The following is a 20,849-nucleotide window of genomic DNA, read 5'->3' as shown; positions in this document are numbered from 1 at the left end:
CAGCATCCTATTTATAGCATTACTACTGACAAAAACAGGTTAGGAAGAGGCTCTGCTCACTCCAGGTTATTTTAATTTGATTTCCAAGAGCTAAGGTCAGAAAAATACAGAAAAATGAGAAAATGTGAAAAATTAGTCGAGGATGCTAGGACTTGTCCCTCATTTCTCAATCCCTGGATACCCTACCCTAAAAATGTTCCTAAGCCCTCAATACCTTCAATACAAAGTAAGACTATTGCGGAATTAAATGATATATCCTATTTATTCAAGTAATTGGTACTTTGTCAAAATAATGGATTACGTATAGTGGCATCTCTACATTAAGGACCAATGGGGCACCTGCCCCCCATCTTCTGCATGTGGTGCTGCTTTTTAAAAATTAAATAATTACTAAACTCACCTAAATCTACTATACAATAATATATAATCTATAATAGTATACAATCTGAGAAATCTGATTGGTCAGTTTGGTTTTGGTGACGTGATGATAGGGGAAGTACAAGTGTGAGATGCATGAAGAGAAATAAAGCTGCATGCTGAGAGAGTCCCTTCAAAGATTAAAAGTAAAAAAAAACAGGCAGGACACGAGAATGGTACCTTGAAAATATTGACAAACGGGGTCTGAGAAGCAAGCTCTATGGGAACACACTTGACAGAGGGAACACATGCAAATACAGAGGAAAGGAACTGAGGTTTACATAGAGCAAGATAGAACAAATCTTTATTCTATTACCTGTCTTCGATACGTACTGTAGCTAGTAATTTAATATTTTATTAACATATTTACAGTTTTCTCAACTTAGTCAACACATTCACATTTTATGATATGCTAAATGAAATTTCTTATCTGGAAAAATATTTCTTTTTGGAGCTTCTGAATGTTTCTTGATGCCTGATGCCACTATCTTTTTCTCTTAGTTAGCTTGCTATACTTAGAATGACCACTTGCTTTTGCTCACTTTTTATAGGCTACCCTGCACCTGACACCAATGCTGCTCAATTGAACATGAAATTATATCTAACACTGTTGCTGGCTCAAGTAATGGCAAACATAGTATCTCTGCCTCTCATGAGGTTTACTGGAGGCCTGCTCCTTCCTTGGCTGCCTTCCAATGAGGCTACTAATGAAACATACAGAAATAGAAATCAAAATGGTAACATTGCATGTTTCAGCTTCTGAAGAAAACTCTTTTTGAGAATTAATCACCACATAGATATATGAACTTTCCTTAAACGTCCATAAACAAACAGATTTATAATGCTCAAATTTAGACATTAGGGATTCACAGCTCATTTGAGCTCAGAGACAGAACTTGGTTCAGATAACTTAACTTTTTTACACACACTCTGCTCTCCATCTGACATTACATACTAACAGTAACCATATTGCATGAGGGGCCCTCCAAAGTAGTGTTTTAGACACAGAATTCCTGTGACCACACAACAAATGGCAAGAACACTTATGAAATATGGTCTCCTGGTTTATACACATTGGGTGAAGTCTACAGGCTCTATTTGCATATTATTTTAGTTATAATTTCTAAAAGCACTATACATATTATTGTTTTAATTAACCTGAAATGTAAGAATTAGGCAGTAGACATCTATGGACTTAATGCCAGTTCATCACAAGGATGCTCATGCACATAGCCACACTCATTCTAACAAAATTTATATAGATGTCAATTGAGCCAGCAACTACACTGTATGTCTTTTTCAATGTGTCACTTTGAACTAGAATATTGATGTAATAGACTTTTCTGAAACAGAAACTTGTGCAAATTGGTTTGGCACAAGGCTGTTGACAGCTTTAAAAATGGCAATCTCAGGCAGGAAACTAATGATAGAGATGTTGCAGACGACGAACTGAATACAACAAACCATGGCCCCCATTCTCTGAATAATGTAAAATGCTCTGACCACAACAAAAGGCCATTCCAATTTTGTCATTAGTTCCTGAAGGTGTTAATTTTCACAGGAATAGAATCACTTCAGCACAACTCTGACGGCAAGCATCAATGTGGTGATCCCACAAAGTAAAATGTAAATTGTGCGATGCAAAGTGCATAATCCATACATGTAGTGAATGACAATAATATCTGCAATACTATAGCTACTTTTTAAATGTACAGTTGGCTTTTACTTGCACCCAATGATGCTCTACAAGTCTGAACTGGATTAAGTCAATTACGTTAATTTGCAACTCTCTATTGATCTTGTATGAATGAAAGTAGAGGTGCACATGAGTGTGCCTTGCAATAGACTGGAAATTCCTGCCTTATCCTACTCCAGCAACTCAGAACAGAATTAGGTAGATATGATACTGATCAAATAAGGTTTGGATATTTTCATTTCTGATAAAAAGTGATTTCTGTTCAGTTTTACACTTTCTAAATAAGCTAAGAAGAGCCAAGCATGACAGCTAAATTTACACTTTTATTAGTTCTTGTAATAATATAATGGAATGTAAAGGTTTCAAAGTCCACTTAAGCACTGTTTGAAGACAATTTTCCAGTATATAGACACTGGAATTTTGACACTTTCTGGTAGAAATAAGTGAAAGTCAAGATCCATACAAACAAGGTGTGCTAATTTATAACATGACACAGTTATACAAATACCTAGACTTACATTGGACCAGTTTACAGTTGTCATTTGACTTAATTTAATTTCTTTTGAACATGGGGGGAAACCCACATGAACATACAGAGAATAATAATTTCCACAAATGTTCTCTAAAACCAGGATTCGAACTTGGATCCAGGCACTATTGATTGTGGTTTGTTCTGTGGAATGCCACACCAAGAGTTCAAACTTAATTTCTACATTCCGTCTTCTGCTATTAGAATATCATCATGCTCTTCACAGTCTTGCCATGATAAGACCAGGTACAGAAAATGGATACAAGGATGTATGCCACAACAGGTGAGACAGATTTCCTGTCTTTATCTAGAGAGCAGTAAGAGGGGTTAGGGCCTTGGGATTACTCACTTCATGTGAAACATTTACAGGTAACAATACAGCCTCATACTTCCATGGGAGTGGATTTTTTCACTGTCTGTCTCTGTGGTGTTTCTATGTTCGCTCCATGGTTTTGTCATTTTTTCCCCCCAGTTGCTGATTCTCCTTCAGCATCCTAAATATGTGCACATTAGCTTAGCTGACATCTTTGAAATGGCTTAATATGAATGAGTCACTATGAACATGTTCTGTGAGGGACTTACTTCTTTTTCAGTAATATTTGATATTATTCTAACGTCATCAAATGTCAAAAAATAAAGGAAATGTTTGTTTCCCTGTCATTTGCATAATGTATTTATAATGTTATTGCCACGCAGCCTCATTAGAAATTCTAAAAAAAAATGTATGCCTTTATGTTGTAATTTTTTGCACTGCAAAGATATTTTCATTCTTCTTCTTCATTCAAAAACCTTAACCACTAAATGTGGAAAGAAACCACACAAAAGAACATCATATTTAATATCTGTTCATATATAAAAATATGCACAGAATAACCAAGTACAATACATTTCCATGGTATTTATAGTTCCATGATTTTATTTTGACTACACTTTATATCAAACAACGAAAATGCTGCAGCCATAAAACTGAAAGGATGAATTCAAGTAAATTATTAAAATATAATGGGATGGGAAGGGGAAACATATGATATTTGATGTGTCATATGAAACAATTTTCCCCTTAAGGAAATTACTTCATATGCGTAAAAATAATCCTTATGATGTTCCTAATGTTTGGTCATGTATCTGTTTGGTTTTTTTTTTTTTTTTTTTCAGGTACACATTTTAGAAATGTTCTGCATTTTTCAACCAAAGATACAACCCTCCCCATCCCATATTCCTTTTAGAGAGAAATCAAATTGAATAAAAATAAAGAAATAATCCAAACATCAAATTTCTAATAATTCATGTTCCTCAATAGTTCTAATGAAATTTCCACCATCCTCATTATTTCCTGCTTCCATACAGTTAGATGCTGTGCCACTGCAACCCAGGCCTAGAGGAATCATTAACAAAGCAGCATGGCACAATGGTATGTCATTATTACACTAGTAGAGTAAGTGTTTAAATAATAATAATAATAATAACTATTGTTATTACACAACAATACAATGGAATTTAGATTCAATCCTCAATGATGCTAGTAAACAAAATAAATACCAATAAACAAAAAAATAACACCAGTGGGGGAAAAAATATAGAAGTAAAGATTAAAACTTATTAAGCCTGCTTGTGTGTCTTACTTTTTATTTTTGCCACTAAGGGGTAGGAATTGCCACAGCAATCAAGGGTGAATGAAATATGCTACAGTGGCAGTCAAACATGGGTGAAGTCTTAAGGTGGTAGACTATAGTCGTAGGTACAAATGCATTGCAGCTGTGAAATGTATATCTCTTAAAGGTTGGCGAGTGTAAGAATGGACAAACAGGAGTAGCACCAGAGGTGTAACATATAGCTGTAGTCCACAGGGAAAAAATCTGTACATTTGATAAAAGGGGATTTATGTTTTAAGTGAAGTTGTCCACAAAACATAGGGCACAGACAGGCTTAAAAAGACAAAAATGCAGGGTATGAAATGAATATAAGGCATACTCTTTGCCTTTGATTAAATTGTAATACTATGTAAATTGTGTTGTAACAGAAACATATTATGATGCTTCAGGACATGGATAGCAGTAAAATTCACCATAAAAAATAGATGTATAAACATTACATTAGTTTACTGCTAGTCAAGAAACTGTGCATCCCTAGTGCAGCGGAGGAGGATATTGCTGGACAGCTGGAACTGCAAAGTTCAAGTATGCATGACAGAGAGAGAAAAATACACAGGGATCAGTCATACTCTACATTAATCTAGAATCCACATGCTAGAAGACTGTGACACTTGTTGGTGAGCAGAAGTAACACCAGAAAAAAAAACAGTATTTTCTGTACTTTCTCTATCACAACAGCTGGACTGTTTCTGCTTGAATGCTGGATTCTAGCAGCTATTCCAAAACTCAAAAATAACCAGCCTTAAGGTTATCCTAAAAGGAGACCTTTGATCAGACTGTCATATCTCTGCAACTACTGTATTAAAAATTATATTTTTTCCTTATCACTTTTAAAGAACTTTAAAAGTTCTTTATCCGGATATCTAAAACAAAATATTTTCTCCAGACTATCATTACATTTTATTTGCATTATTGAAGATCTTTAATAGTGTTAACAGAAAAAAAAAATGTTAGTGACAATTGGTTAAAAACACTCATACTAGAGATTTGACATATATTGTAAGTTTATTTAACCATTAGCTGATACCTCTACAATGTCCTCTCACAGGAAACATGGTTCTGGCCAGTATAACTCTCGTCACTACTTACTCTACATATATATTTGATTAATCCAATTCATGGTTTCAGGGGCCTAGGGCCTGTTCTGGTACTGAGCATGTATCTATGGGCTGAATGGGAATGAGCTGAGCCATCCAATGTGCCATTGATGTAACAGGGTCACCTAGGGTATTCAACAACTCAGAAAAATGGTAAAGAAGGGCAGAGATTTTGTAAGGTAAATAGCACCTAAATGGTCCTTTAAATGATCTTATATCTGGAAGGTCCAATGTGGCTTAAGCCAGTTGGTGGCAGCAAAATATGGCATTTTTAGGATTCAGTTATCTTCAGGTCTGAATCAAAATTCACTAACAGAACCTATTGAGAATATCTTTAGGAAGAACCAAAAAGAGCATATATAACATGAGTATTTTGGTTACAAGCTCATTCACAAACAGCAGAAAAAACAAGTGTAGGTAGGGAAAAAAGGAAAGTTAATTTTAGAAGGGAAGTGATCCAATATTCCTTATCAAATAAGGCAGTGGGAAATCAGTGACAGAAGTAATCATGCAATAAGTGATTCCTTTTATCTGTAGGTTTATTTAAAGAACTCTATGAAATACATTATATGAGCTTTGATTGAATGGTGGCAGGAATACTGGAGTAAAATGTACATTATCAGTAAAAAAAAAAAAAAATCTCCAGAAAAATAAAAGATGAGCTTTATACTAGGTACAAGAAGGCAATAAGAAGCTTAATTATACTATGCTACAAACCCCTGAAACATCCACATCAAAAAATATTGCTTTGACACAAATTAATAGAAATTCTTTAAAACTTAGTATGTAAGCTACTTTATTTTCTCTCTATTATAAAAAAAATCTTGGAAGGAGACGAGACGTGATTTTCTTGGAGAGACACTTATACATCCTGCGAGAAAGAGATTTAACCATACCTGGGGCCGGAAATAAAGGACAAAGAGTAGATGACAAAGTAGAACATCATAAAGAATTCAAAAATGTTGGCAAGGTACACATGCAGAGCAGGTTAGAGATAATGGAAGTACGAAAATTCGAAAGTCTCAAAAAAAGGATAGGAAAGATTGCATTAACGCAAACAAACAGAAATTATTACTAAGTGAAATAACAGAACAGCGAAAAGAGATTGAATATATTGTTTGGATTTAAACTTTAAGTCAGAGACTTGTAGATCATCTAATTCGTGTTGCCATCTGGGAAAAAAAGTATTGTTTCTTCCCAATGAAGAGGCGTATCTGCAAGAATTAAAAGATTCTAAAAACCTTGGTGCAGTACACATGTAGAGCAGGTTAGAGATAATGGAAGTACGAAAATTCAAAAGTCTCAAAAAAAAAATGACAGGAAAGATCACATTAGCGCAAACAAATGGAAATTATTACTCTGTGAAATAACGGAACCGTGAAAAGAGATTGAATATATTGTTCAGATTTAAACTTTAAGTCAGAGACTTGTAGATCGTCTAATTCGTGTTGCCAGCGAGAATTAAAAGATTCCAAAAATGATGCCGCAATATGAAGTCCCGTGAGACAGAGACTTTTAATATGAGATTCTTTCAAGTCATGCCCTACTTACAACTATTTTCAAACAAGACCACGGTCATCTAACCTCAGTCGTGTGAATGCTTTTGTCAGACACAGTTCCTGTGCTCTCAGCTGTTAGTCGTGTGAATGCATTTGGCAGACAATTCCTGCACTCTCAGCTCCTATAAATTTTATCAGGACAATAATTTTATACATTCTAGATGACACATCAACGACAAAACGAAGAAGAAAGAGCAAGAACAAACATTCTAAAAAGTCATTTTATTTATTAGACAGAAAGAAACAACATTCACTCATAGGCAGTTATACGTTGCGTTGTCACGATGTAAGTCCAAACATGGAATCAAAATTTAATGCGATCGTGAAGAAAAGTTCATTCCAAATATTGTTTTTACTAAAGTTTTAAAGTAAAAGTGAACATAGTGCATATGTAACAATTCCCATGAAAATAATCTCTTTAAATTGTATATCCGGTTAACCAAGGTGTAGGGGTAGGGGAGCGAAGCAGGGGCAGAGCCACCTAGTGCCATTAAATAACAAGAATAGTATATAAAGATTATCTGGACAGAACAGTATTTTAAAAAAGTAGTAATAAGTACTTATTACCTTCTGTGGTGAACTTAGTGCGTTTACACTGCAGGAGAACATCAGGTTTCTCTCCCATCAAGCTTGGCAACAAGAATTGTGCAGCTCCTGGATCAAAGAATGTGTTACCAATATCTTTGTCTTTGATTGCCCAAATGACCTCACAACCTTCTATTTCATAACTGGAGTAAAACAGAAAAAGTCACAGCATACATTCATAGAAAAATGAAATCTCAAAAATGAAGCCTATACTGAAATAAATGACAAATTATCCTCCATTCTGAATAAAGTTACAACTATCGGCCTTGGTGTTTTTTCAGTCTGTGCCTCTGAAACACTAATGTAACCTGAATTCCATTAGTAACTGTATAATTAAAGTAATATATCACAATGCAATTTTTCTTTAATATAAAGTGTTATTTTTCCACGCCTGTTTTCACCATAACCTTGAATTAGTATAAGTGTGTAAAGGAAACAAATGGATATACAACCTCATTGTTAGCAACATACTGTACATATACAGAGTACATATATTTTTGGTTTCTAACTCCAGCCACCCTCTGATCTTGGATGGTTGTAAGACAGTTCAAGAATGCTGTTCTTTTTTGGAATGTAAATTATGTACAAATTCAACAACTGTTAGATGTAAAAGTGTGAGAGTATTAGTATTTTTGTAGATGGCCCTCTAAAGTTTACTCTGGAGTCAGAACAAAACTTATTCAGAAACTAGAAATTTTTATTTAAAACACAAACTTTCCCATGTACCCATATGGTATATACCAGCTACTTGTTTTACTTTCCTTTTGATACAAAACAAAAGCTGACAGTTAGTGTTTCACAAGTATAATAAAACGCTTACATGGATAGAAATAAATCTTTGCCTACTGTATTTGTAATTATATTTTTCAGTAGTTCATGAAGGGTGTCATACTCGTGCACCTAGGGGAGAGCTTAAAGGGTCTAGTGATGTGTGCTACTGCTTTTTCTCTTCTACCTTCTGCAGACCAGAACACTGATGGCTATAATACCACGGACGTCACTTCTGGCATCTGTCCACCTGAACCTTCTTCTTCCTGCCAGGACTTAAAACTGGAAGATCTGCCACTTTCAGCAAATTCTGTTATGAACTTGCGTCTGTGAAGAGGTTTCCGCAATTGTTGCATGTTTTTTTTTGTTTATGATCATTCAGGTATACAGGGTTACCAGGGTGGTACCCCAAATCTTTACTGTGGTCTAGGATGAAATTATATAGCATTAAGTCTGTGGTTCATTTTTTTAATTGTGATTTCTTAATGAAATGTTGTATCTCAGTGCATTTTAGCTAAAAATCTGGGACTTTGATAAAATAATCAGACATGAAAATGAGTGCAACTAAGCCCTGTGAGGCATCTCTTCTTTTACAATAAAAAACTTAAATGAAGATGAACTACTATCTCAAGCTTGTACTGACATTCTAGGACATGTTATGTTTTGGATTTTAATGTTTGCTTTCCTTTTACTTACACAAGCTCCAAAGCAATGCCTCCATTACCAACCACGATGACTCTTCTGGCATCCGACAATCGTTTCTGAAATGCCTTCAAAAAAAATGAAAAAAGATAAAAATAAGAGCTATATGCGTGGAAGGAAAAGTCAAATCTGATTAACCATACAGTGCATCCGGAAAGTATTCACAGCGCATCACTTTTTCCACATTTTATGTTACAGCCTTATTGGATTAAATAAATTTTTTTTCCTCAGAATTCTACACACAACACCCCATAATGACAAGGTGAAAAAAGTTTACTTGAGGTTTTTGCAAATTTATTAAAAATAAGAAAACTGAGAAATCACATGTACATAAGTATTCACAGCCTTTGCTCAATACTTCGTCGATGCACCTTTGGCAGCAATTACAGCCTCAAGTCTTTTTGAATATGATGCCACAAGCTTGGCACACCTATCCTTGGCCAGTTTCGCCCATTCCTCTTTGCAGCACCTCTCAAGCTCCATCAGGTTGGATGGGAAGCGTCGATGCACAGCCATTTTAAGATCTCTCCAGAGATGTTCAATCGGATTCAAGTCTGGGCTCTGGCTGGGCCACTCAAGGAAATTCTTAGAGTTGTCCTGAAGCCACTTCTTTGATATCCTGGCTGTGTGCTTAGGGTCGTTGTCCTGCTGAAAGATGAACCATCGCCCCAGTCTGAGGTCAAGAGCGCTCTGAAGCAGGTTTTCATCCAGGATGTCTCTGTACATTGCTGCAGTCATCTTTCCCTTTATCCTGACTAGTCTCCCAGTTCCTGCCGCTGAAAAACATCCCCACAGCATGATGCTGCCACCACCATGCTTCACTGTAGGGATGGTATTGGCCTGGTGATGAGTGGTGCCTGGTTTCCTCCAAGCGTGCCACCTGGCATTCACACCAAAGAGTTCAATCTTTGTCTCTTCAGACAAGAGAATTCTGTTTCTCATGGTCTGAGAGTCCTTCAGGTGCCTTTTGGCAAAATCCAGGCGGGCTGCCATGTGCCTTTTACTAAGGACTGGCTACCGTCTGGCCACTCTACCATACAGGCGTGATTGGTGGATTGCTGCAGAGATGGTTGTCCTTCTGGAAGGTTCTCCTCACTCCACAGAGGACCTCTGGAGCTCTGACAGAGTGACCATCGCGTTCTTGGTTACCTCCCTGACTAAGGCCCTTCTCCCCTGATCGCTCAGTTTAGATGGCTGGCCAGCTCTAGGAAGAGTCCTGGTGGTTTCGAACTTCTTCCACTTACGGATGATGGAGGCCACTGTGCTCATTGGGATCTTCAAAGCAGCAGAAATTTTTTTGTAACCTTCCCCAGATTTGTGCCTCGAGACAATCCTGTCTCGGAGGTCTACAGACAATTCCTTTGACTTTATGCTTGGTTTGTGCTCTGACATGAACTGTCAACTGTGGGACCTTATATAGATAGGTGTGTGCCTTTCTAAATCATGTCCAATCAACTGAATCTACCACAGTTGGATTCCTATTAAGCTGCTGAAACATCTCAAGGATGATCAAGGGAAACAGAATGCACCTGAGCTCAATTTTGAGTTTCATGGCAAAGGCTGTGAATACTTATGTACATGTGATGCACAAGCCTACAGCACTTCCAGGGCTAATCTGAAGAGGGGCATCAAAAAGGCCAAACACTGCTACAAACTAAAGCTAGAGGAGCACTTTTTAAACTCTGACCCTCGGCGCATGTGGCAGGGCATCCAGGCCATCAGCAACTACAAACCCAGTCACCTCACCCCCACAGCCACTAATGTCTTCTTTTTGAATGAGCTTAATGACTTTTATGCTCACTTTAAGAAAGACAATAAAGAAAATGTTACCAAGATCGCCTCCTCACCCATCACACTTACCTCATCTGACGTCTACAACGTACTGAGCCGGATCAACGTGCACAAGGCTGCTGGAGCAGACGGTATCCTTGGGCGCGTACTGAGGGCATGTGCAGAGCAGCTCGCTGGGGTATTCACAGACATTTTTAACATGTCCCTTGCCCAAGCAGCTAAACCAGCGTGCTTTAAATCTACCTCAATTGTGCCAGTGCTGAAACACTCTAGCCCAACGTGCTTGAATGACTACCATCCCGTAGCACTCACACCTATCATTATGAAGTACTTTGAGCGGTTGGTCCTGACACACCTAAAGGACTCTTTCCAATCCTCACTAGATCCACACCAGTTTGCTTACCGTGCCAACAGGAGCACAGATGATGCAGTCTCCATAGCGCTGCACTCTGTACTCACACACTTGGACAATACAAACACCTATGCACGACTATTGTTTGTTGACTTTAGCTCAGCATTTAATACTGTTTTACTCTCTAAGTTAATCACCAAACTTAGAGATCTGGATATTAACACCTCACTTTGTAATTGGATTATGGACTTTTTGACCAACAGACCCCAGCATGTTAGGTCAGGCCACATTTGCTCCACTACTGTCACGCTCAACACTGGTGTACCCCAGGGCTGTGTGCTGAGCCCCTTCCTTTACTCCCTCTTCACCCACGACTGCAGGCCTGTGTATGGATCTAACAACATCATCAAGTTTGCAGACGATACTACAGTGATCGGCCTCATCAGCAACAACGATAAGTCTGCCTACAGGGAGGAGATCAAGCACCTGGCCACTTGGTGCACGGACAATAATCTGCTCCTTGACACCAATAAGACCAAGGAGCTCATTGTGGACTTCAGGAAAGGAAGAAGAGGTTCACATGAACCCATTCACATCAACGGAATGGTTGTTATGCCTGTCTCATCCTTTAAGTTCCTGGGGACCCACATTTCGGAGAACCTATCCTGGTCCACCAACACCTCTAGCCTGGTCAAGAAGGCTCACCAGCGCCTATTCTTCTTGAGAACACTTAAGAAGAACCAGCTGTCCTCAACTACTCTGGTGAACTTCTATCGCTGCACAATAGAAAGCATCCTAACCAACTGTGTCACAGTTTGGTACGGAAGCTGCTCTGTTGCTGAGCGTAAGGCACTGCAGCGGGTGGTGAAAACTGCCCAGCGTATTATAGGGACTCCACTTCCAGCCATTGAGGACATTCAAAAGAAACACTGTGTGCGTCGAGCACGCAGTATTCTTAAGGATTACTCTCACCCCGCCCACAAACTGTTTTCTCTCCTGCCTTCTGGTAGGCGCTTCAGGTGTCCCAGGTCAAGAACCAGCAGACTGAGGAACAGCTTCTTTCCCAGAGCTGTCTCCTTATTGAACTCTGCCCCTCACTGACACCTGCCCACACCTCACACATCCTTATACTCTTCCCATTACCACTATACTATTTAATATGGACTGCGCTACAATGTACATACCTGTTTGAAAATACAAATATCCATGCACAATACGTTTGTACACTTCTGATTGAGTATATATTCGTACATGTCTACTTGTAAATTCCTGTCTATAGAAAATAGCAACCTGCACATTATGTACATATCTATCTGTACATGTCTACTTGTAAATTCCTGTCTATAGAAAAAAGCAACCTGTATATTATGGTCATATATATTTGCAAATTCCTGACTACAGTTAATAGCAACTTGTATATCTTGTTTATCCATTGTAAATTTATAATTATAGTTACTAGCAATCTGTATATTATGCTCACATAATATCATTCTGTAATAGTTACCCATAGCCTCTCCCTGCACATATCCCTTTTAGGTGTACTTAGAACTTATACCTTTATCCTGCACTTTCTGCTAATTGCACTTCTAGTTAGACCTAAACTGCATTTCGTTGCCTTGTACTTGTACATGTGTAATGACAATAAAGTTGAATCTAATCTCTCAGTTTTTTTATTTTTAATAAATTTGCAAAAACCTCAAGTAAACTTTTTTCACATTGTCATTATGGGATGTTGTGTGTAGAATTCTGAGGAAAAAAACGAATTTAATCCATTTTGGAATAAGGCTGTAACATAACAAAATGTGGAAAAAGTGATGTGCTGTGAATACTTTCCAGATGCACTGTATATTAACCATATGATTTAAATTTTTTTAAATACAGTGATTTTTTTGATGGATGAGGTGTTTTGCACAAACTATTGGAGTTAGTGTCAAGTGTTAGGAAAGCTACAGTTTTTGCATTAAAGCATGACACCATGGCAAGATGGTAAATGCACAGTCAAAACATTCTGTGTACAATATACACCGATCAGCCACAATGCTAAAATCACTGACAGGTGAAGTGAGTAACACTGATTACATCATTACAATGAGCACCTGCCAAAGCGTGGGATATATTAAGAAGCAAGTGAACAGTCAGTTCTTGAGGGTGATGTGTTGGAAACAGGAAAAATGGGCAAATGAAGGATCTGAATGACTTTGACAAGAGCCAGATATAGATGGCTAGACAACTGCGCCAGAGCATCTCCAAAATGGCAAGTCTAGAGGGGTGTTCCCGGTATGCAGTGGTTAATATTTACCAAAAGTGCTCCAAAGAAGGACAACTGATGAACTGCAGACAGGGTCATGGGTGCAAAAGGCTCTTTGATGCACATGGGGAATGAAGGCTAGCCTGTCTGTAGTCTGATCCCACAGAACAGCTACTGTAGCATAAACTGCTGAAAAACTGAATTCTGGCCATAAGAGAAAAGTGTCAGAACACACAGAGTATTGCAGCTTGCTCCATAACAACAGACTTGTCTGAGTACACATGCCGTCCACAGACTACCACTGAAAGCATCTACAATGGGCACTTATCAGAACTGTGCCATAGTCCAACAGATGAAGGCAGCCTGGTCTGATGAATCACATTTTTTTTAGATCTTGTGGATAGCTCTGTGTATGTGTATCATTTGCATGGGGAAGAGATGGAAGCATGATGCACCATGCAAGAAGGCAAGCCAGCAGAGTCAGTTGGATGCTCTAGGCAATGTTCTGTTGAGAAACCTACAGTCCTGGCATTCATTTGGATGTTACTTTGACACATACCACCTATTTTAAGATTGTTGCACAACACATACACCACTTCATGGCAATTGCAATAGTCTCTTTAAGTAGGATAATGCACCCTGCCACACTGAAAAAATTGTTCAAGAATGGTTTGAGGAAAATAACAAAGAGCGGATGTTGTGGAAAAACAAGTCCAGTTCATGGAAGTTCCACCTCGCAAATTACAGGATTTAAAGGATCTGCTGCTAATGTCTTGGTGACAGATGTCACAGGACACCTTGTGGAGTCCATGTCTGTATGGGCAAGAACTGCTTTGGCAGCACAAAGGGGAACCTACTCATATTAGGCAGGTGGTTTTAATGTTGTGGCTGATCAGTGTACGTATAAAGTGTGAAAGATTCCAATTTTACACTTAAATTTAAGAATAAACAAAACATCTGCAGATATATGAAAGCACACGTAACACCTAAAATCCTTTTTTTTGCATTATAAGAGTATAAATTATTATGCAGTAATTATGTATTTTATTTTACTTTTAACCTTTTGAAGATTGGATTAGCACACCAGCAAAATGCTATGGGATGTAGCTGCCAATGTTAATAATGATGCACTGCTCTTTCATAAATCATAAGAAAAAATAAGTACATAACCTGAAATGTGTGTGTTTTTTTATATGTGGACATACAATATCAAGATTTGATCTTAATTTAATCTGTATTTATAGATAAAGGTGATATAATACAACAACCATTATATCATATTTACATTCTGAAGTCCATTGCACAATTTAAATAAACATAATAAACATGCATATTTTTCATGAGGAATAATTAAGTACAATCTACATTTATGACTACATCTAATACCATTAGAATCAAGTGCACCAGGTGTTCTTTCCAGGCCAGGCCACTCCAGCAAGTTAAGCTTAAGAGCAGAATGCAAAATGCTCAAAAAACTCTCTAAGAACCGTAAAACTTCATAATAGGACCTACATGTAGTTCTTGCCACTGTTGATATCAAAGTGCATGAATCTACTACTAGAAGAGGCAAAGTTATTTGGCCACAGTACCATGAGATAAGTTTGGTGAAAACCAAAGATAGCTTTTGACCAGAAGAACCTGATACCAGCAGTAAAGCATGGTGATGAAAATGTTATGGCTTGGGACAGGTTTTTAAGTAAAAATGGTATGGCTCAGAGTACTGTGGATGTGCCTATTCATGCAGCCCCGGGATGTTTAATGGAGAGACTGGTGCTGATCCCACTGCATATGATGGTGCGGTTAGTTTCAGTTTCCTCATTGATCATCCATGGGTTGTAATTAGGACACCACTCCCATGGAGATATAATGGAGAGCCTGAGTGTGGGAGACAGGAGAAAGACAAAGAAACGATAAATGAGAAAAATAAACAGATGTTAAACAGAAATATAAGTGAATAGAGAGTCAGGATTGGAAAAAGCAGGCGCAAGAGCATGTAGCAAGTGATTGGGTAGTGGCCCCAAAAGGAGTGAGCAGGTGGTGCTCAAGGGGTAGGGTCATTCCTGCTCCCTGATCGCTAAGCAGGAGTGACCCTGCCAACCACTCAGAGTGGCTTCCCAGTGGAGACCATGTGATGGATGGTGGCAGTGATAGACACTGAAGGACAGTGAGGAGGGACACAATTTGGGCATGGGGTACCCCAGCAGCGGCTGTAGTGATTGGGGAGTAAGCTATTGTAAGGGTTGACTTTACTTGTCGGTACGTGTCTCTGTGGGCTGAAAAAACAGAAGGGGACAGCAGCAGGGACATACATTTTTTTTTTATATTATATACTAGCAAAATACCCACGCTTCGCAGCGGAGAAGTAGTGTGTTGAAGAAGTAATGAAAAAGAAAAGAAAACGTAACATGATTGTCAATGTAATTGTTTTGTCACTGTTATGAGTGTTGCTGTGATATAGACAAATATATATATATATATATATATATATATATATATATATATATATATATATATATATATATATATATATTTATATATATATATATATATATATATCTATACTAATAAAAGGCAAAGCCCTCACTGACTCACTCACTGACTGACTCATCACTAATTCTCCAACTTCCCGTGTGGGTGGAAGGCTGAAAGAAACCTCTTAAGAAATGCCGCTTTATCACGGTGCTTACAGAAGCACACTTACTGATTTTTTGATGGTTTGCTTTAATCTCGCTCTCTCCCTCTCTGACGTTCTCTGCGCCTGACGGAGGAGATGTGAGCAGAGGGGCTGTTTGCTTAGAAGATACTGACGCTCCTCTAAAAATGCGCGCAAACTTAAAAGCACAAGTATTGATTTTTGATTGTTTGCTTTTCTTTTGCGCTCTCTCTCTCTCTCTGAAATTCTCTGCTCCTGAAGAGAAGATCTATTTCCATTCTTTTAATTGTGAGAAAGAACTGTCATCTCTGTCTTGTCATGGAGCACAGTTTAAACTTTTGACTAAAGGGTGTTATTTAATTTCTAGAGGGCTCTAATAATGTTAACAGTGTGGGAGAGTTTATAAGGGCTTAAAATATATAAAAATAACTACACAAACATATGGTTTCTATTTCGCAGGTTTTCATCTATCGCGGGGGGTTCTGGAATGCAACCCCCGCGATCAAGGAGGGATTACTGTATATATATATATATATATATATATATATACACACACACATATATACATATTAGTAGTGTGACGAGATCAGATTTGTCTCGCGAGAACATGACGATATCCTTGCGTTATTGGCATGATGGATTGTGAGGGAGAAGTAAGGATAGAAGATGAGCCCACGACATTTAAATCGTTGGTGTGGCAAAATTTTGGATTCCTTGTGGAAATAAGAAACGGCGAAAAAATGACAGACAAGACAAAGACAATTTGCAAACACTGTAAGAAATTAATACCATACACCTCTGCTAACACAAGCACTATGCAAAAGCATTTAGAAAACAACCACAGCTCGTTACTAAAAGCTGCGCCTGTGAAGAAAACGGAAAGCAATTCAGTTCGCATGAAAGGGCAAACAACCATAACAAATGCCTTTGCAGCTAAACTTCCACCATTCAATGCAAGAGCCACGGCAATCACAAGAGACATCGCCGTTTTCATTGCAGCCGATATGAGACCATTTTCTGTGGTGGAAAATCTGGGATTTCGGCGACTCATCCACACACTGGAACCAAAGTATGCCATCCCGTCACGCACACATTTTACTCGCACGGTGGTCCCGACACTCTACAAGGAGTGCAAGGTAAACGTTGTACAGGCTCTGAAAGAGGCAGAAACCATCGCCATAACTACTGACGGTTGGACTTCTAGGTGTACACAGAGCTATATCACAATTACAGCCCACACTATCAACAGTAATTGGGAAATGGTACATTTTGTACTGCAGACGCGCCCACTTTTTGAATCACACACAGGGGCAAACGTCGCTGAAGTTTTACAAGAAGCTGTCACACAGTGAGGTCTTAAAAAGCCAAACCATTGCATCACTATTGTAACAGACAATGCGCGTAATATGGATGTGGCTGTGCACGAGGCAGGATTTGAGTCGCACATCAAATGCTTCGCGCATACAATAAATCTCGCTACACAGGCTGGCCTCGGTGTTGTGCGTGTCGCTCGTTTGCTCGGGCAGGTGAGACGTGTAACTGCTTTTTTTCACTGGAGTTCGACAGCTGCCGCGATACTGACGTCTAAGCAGAAGCTGCTACACCTGCCACCGCACAAATAAATAATGGACGTCACCACGCGATGGAATTCATCATTGGATATGCTGGTTCGTTACCTGGAGCAGCAGGCTGCTATAGCAGCAGCGCTCACCAGCCCAGAAATAAGACAAAATGCCCGAAACATTGACACACTGGATACCTGCGACATTGTCAATGCCGAATTTCTTGTGAAGCTGCTGAATCCTTTAAAGACAGCTACCACTGTCTTGTGTGAAGAGAAAAGGCCCACAGTGTCTCTCATCGTGCCACTGAAGAACATGATAGAACAAAACATGGCACCAAATGACAGTGATTCCCCCACTGTGGCCGACACAAAGAGAGCAATTCTCAGCAATATTTCAGGCAGATACATTCTTGCATTCTTTTAATTGTGAGAAAGAACTGTCATCTCTGTCTTGTCATGGAGCACAGTTTAAACTTTTGACTAAAGGGTGCTATTTCATGTCTAGAGGGCTCTAATAATGTTAATAGTGTGGGTGAGTTTATAAGGGCATAAAATATATGAAAATAATCATACAAACATGTGGTTTCTACTTTGCGGATTTTCATCTATCGCGGGGGGTTCTGGAACGCAACCCCCGTGATCGAGGAGGGATTACTGTAAAGCTACATTGAGCACTACTGGAGTGGTTTCGGGTAAACTACATTTTAAAGACGGTGTAACACAACAGGTAAGTAGTACTAACAGCAGCTAAAATGTATATGGATCATCTCGCGGTAGTTGATCCCTTTTGAAAGGCGCTACACGACGGCTGTGGTATAGAAATTACATTTTTTATGTGAACGTCCAAATTTCTGCCTCTGGTAATGTGCCTTACCGGCATTACCACCAATTAAAGAAAATTAGTTTTGTGTCCTCTGCAGTGTTAAGAGAGAAAAGCATTGGTTTGGGATAAAAGGAAAAAAGGTGTAAAGAAAGGAAAGTTGCCTTTTTCTTTTATATAGTGTAGAGAGACGTCTTCGCTGACGATAGGAGCGCCTTTTGGGGACGGTCGCAGTGGGTCTTGTGTAGACTGGTGAGACGCCCCAGCCATTAATCGGCTGTGATGGCACTGTCGGTCCTCCACTCCTGTGCGTGTCTTCATAATCCGAGCTGACGACCTCATAATCGTATACGTGCAAAAGAAATTGCGAAGCGCCTTAATATTATTTTGCCGCGGTGTAGAAAAGGGATCCCATGTTTGCACTTGTCTGAGCTATAGCTCAGGGGGAGGATGAAAAAAATTAAAAGTGCTCACTTTGACTTAAGGCAGAAGCGCAGTCAGCGTCTCAAAGGCCGGCACAGCTATGTGTATGCGCCGGCTGCTCGTGTTTTGTAGGGCAGGAGACGCCACTTTATGCAGCCATGTTCACGTGATCAAAAGTCTCAGCACTCTTTGGAGGTCATTCATATATATATATATATATCAAAATACCCACGCTTCGCAGCGGAGAAGTAGTGTGTTAAAGAAGTAATGAAAAAGAAAAGGAAACATTTTAATAATAACGTAACATGATTGACATTGTCATGACTGTTGCTGTTATATATATATATATATATATATATATATATATATACACACACACACACATAAACATATATATACACATATACACACATATATACAGTATATATACATATACATCCACATATATATATGTGCACAAAACCACGCTTTTATCAAGGCTTCCGTCGGGTAGTCTTTTGAAATGAAATTTGCCTCCGATCAGTCTTAGGAATGCGCTTTGTATCCATTATTCATAAAGCTTCAATTGGTGATCTGTCTTTCTGCGTTAACCGCATATTTTTTCATACGTCTCAAACCAAGGGGATGCAAAGGTAAAATGAATCGGGAAGCGCGCGTACATACTCAGTGCACCCCCTGTCGTGAATCGAACCTCGAACGTCGGCGTTAGAGGCGAAGTCTCTACCATTGTGCCACGGCGTGTGGTTTGTCTGTTTGAGAGTATGTAGATCGGGGTGTATATATATATATATATATATATATATATATATATATATATATATATATATATATATATACACTGTGTGCACAATTATTAGGCAAGTTGTATTTTTGAGGATTAATTTTAATATGGAACAAACACAGTGCTATCAGTCAATCCAAAATGTTAATAAACCTGAAACCTGAATGTTTCACAACGGAAATGTGAGTGTGAACATCATCAGGGGAATACATATGTGCACAATTATTAGGCAACTATTAGTGTGCAGATTTATTATGCAACTAAAGGAAAAATGAAAATTTTCCCATCTCACTTGTTTATTTTCATCTGTTATAGTGAGAATAATAAACAAACACCTCAAAATTTACAAATAAACATCTCTGACATTTCAAAAAATAAATCAATCAATCAATGACCAATATAGCCACCCTTCTTTCCAATAACAGTCATAAGCCTTTCCATTCATGGAGTCTGTCAGTTTCTTGATCTGTTGACGATCAGCTTTTGTGGAGCAGTGACTACAGCCTCCCAGACACTCTTCAGAGAGGTGTATTGTTTTTCTCCCCGTAAATCTAGCGTTTAAGAAGTGCCCACAAGTTCTCGATAGGGTTTAGGTCAGATGAGGAAGGGGGCCATGTCATTATTCCTTCATCTTTAAGGCCTTTACTGGCTGGCCACGCAGTGGAGAACTTCGATGCAAGTGATGGAGCATTGGCCTGCATAAAAATCATGGTCTTTTCCTGTATCACTGTTTGAAGAAAGTGTCTTGAAAAACTGGCAGTAGGTTTGGGAGTTGATTTTGAGTTCATCTTCAATGCAAAAGGTCCAACTAGCTCATCTTTAAAAATACCAGCTCATACCAGTACCCCACCTCCACGTTGGAGTGGAGCTCTGTGCCCATTACTGATCCACAGGTCCATCCATCTGGTCCATCAAGAGTCACTCTCATCTCATCGGTCCATAAAACCTTTGAAAAAAATCTGTCTTCAGATATTTCTTGGCCCAGTTTTGACGTTTCAACTTATGTTTCTTGTTCAGTGGTGGTTGGGTTTCAGCCCTCCTTACCTTGGCCATGTCTTTGAGCACTGAACACCTTGTACTTCTGGGCACTCCAGGTAGGTTGCAGCTCTGGAATATGAAAGTACTGGAGGATAATGGGTTCCTGGTAGCTTCACGTTTGATTCTTCTCAAATCTTTGGCAGCTAATTTGCGTCTTTTGTTCTCAACACGTTT

General features: G+C 38.7%; 1 protein-coding gene across 1 annotated transcript in view; it reads right to left on the bottom strand.

Annotated features, from left to right (window-relative positions):
• Positions 1–20,849, bottom strand: part of pyroxd1 (pyridine nucleotide-disulphide oxidoreductase domain 1) — a 62,755-nt gene that overhangs the window by 12,873 nt on the left and 29,033 nt on the right. Inside the window, exons 5-6 of the mRNA XM_039769695.1 lie at positions 9,000–9,073; positions 7,518–7,678 (exon numbers count right to left, since the gene is read on the bottom strand). Of these exons, the coding sequence (XP_039625629.1) occupies positions 7,518–7,678; positions 9,000–9,073 (235 nt within the window). The remainder of the gene's footprint in view (positions 1–7,517; positions 7,679–8,999; positions 9,074–20,849) is intronic.

This window comes from Polypterus senegalus, chromosome 11, assembly GCF_016835505.1.
Source record: "Polypterus senegalus isolate Bchr_013 chromosome 11, ASM1683550v1, whole genome shotgun sequence".
Lineage (NCBI taxonomy): Eukaryota > Metazoa > Chordata > Cladistia > Polypteriformes > Polypteridae > Polypterus > Polypterus senegalus.
This window is presented reverse-complemented; position numbering and strand designations above follow the sequence as displayed.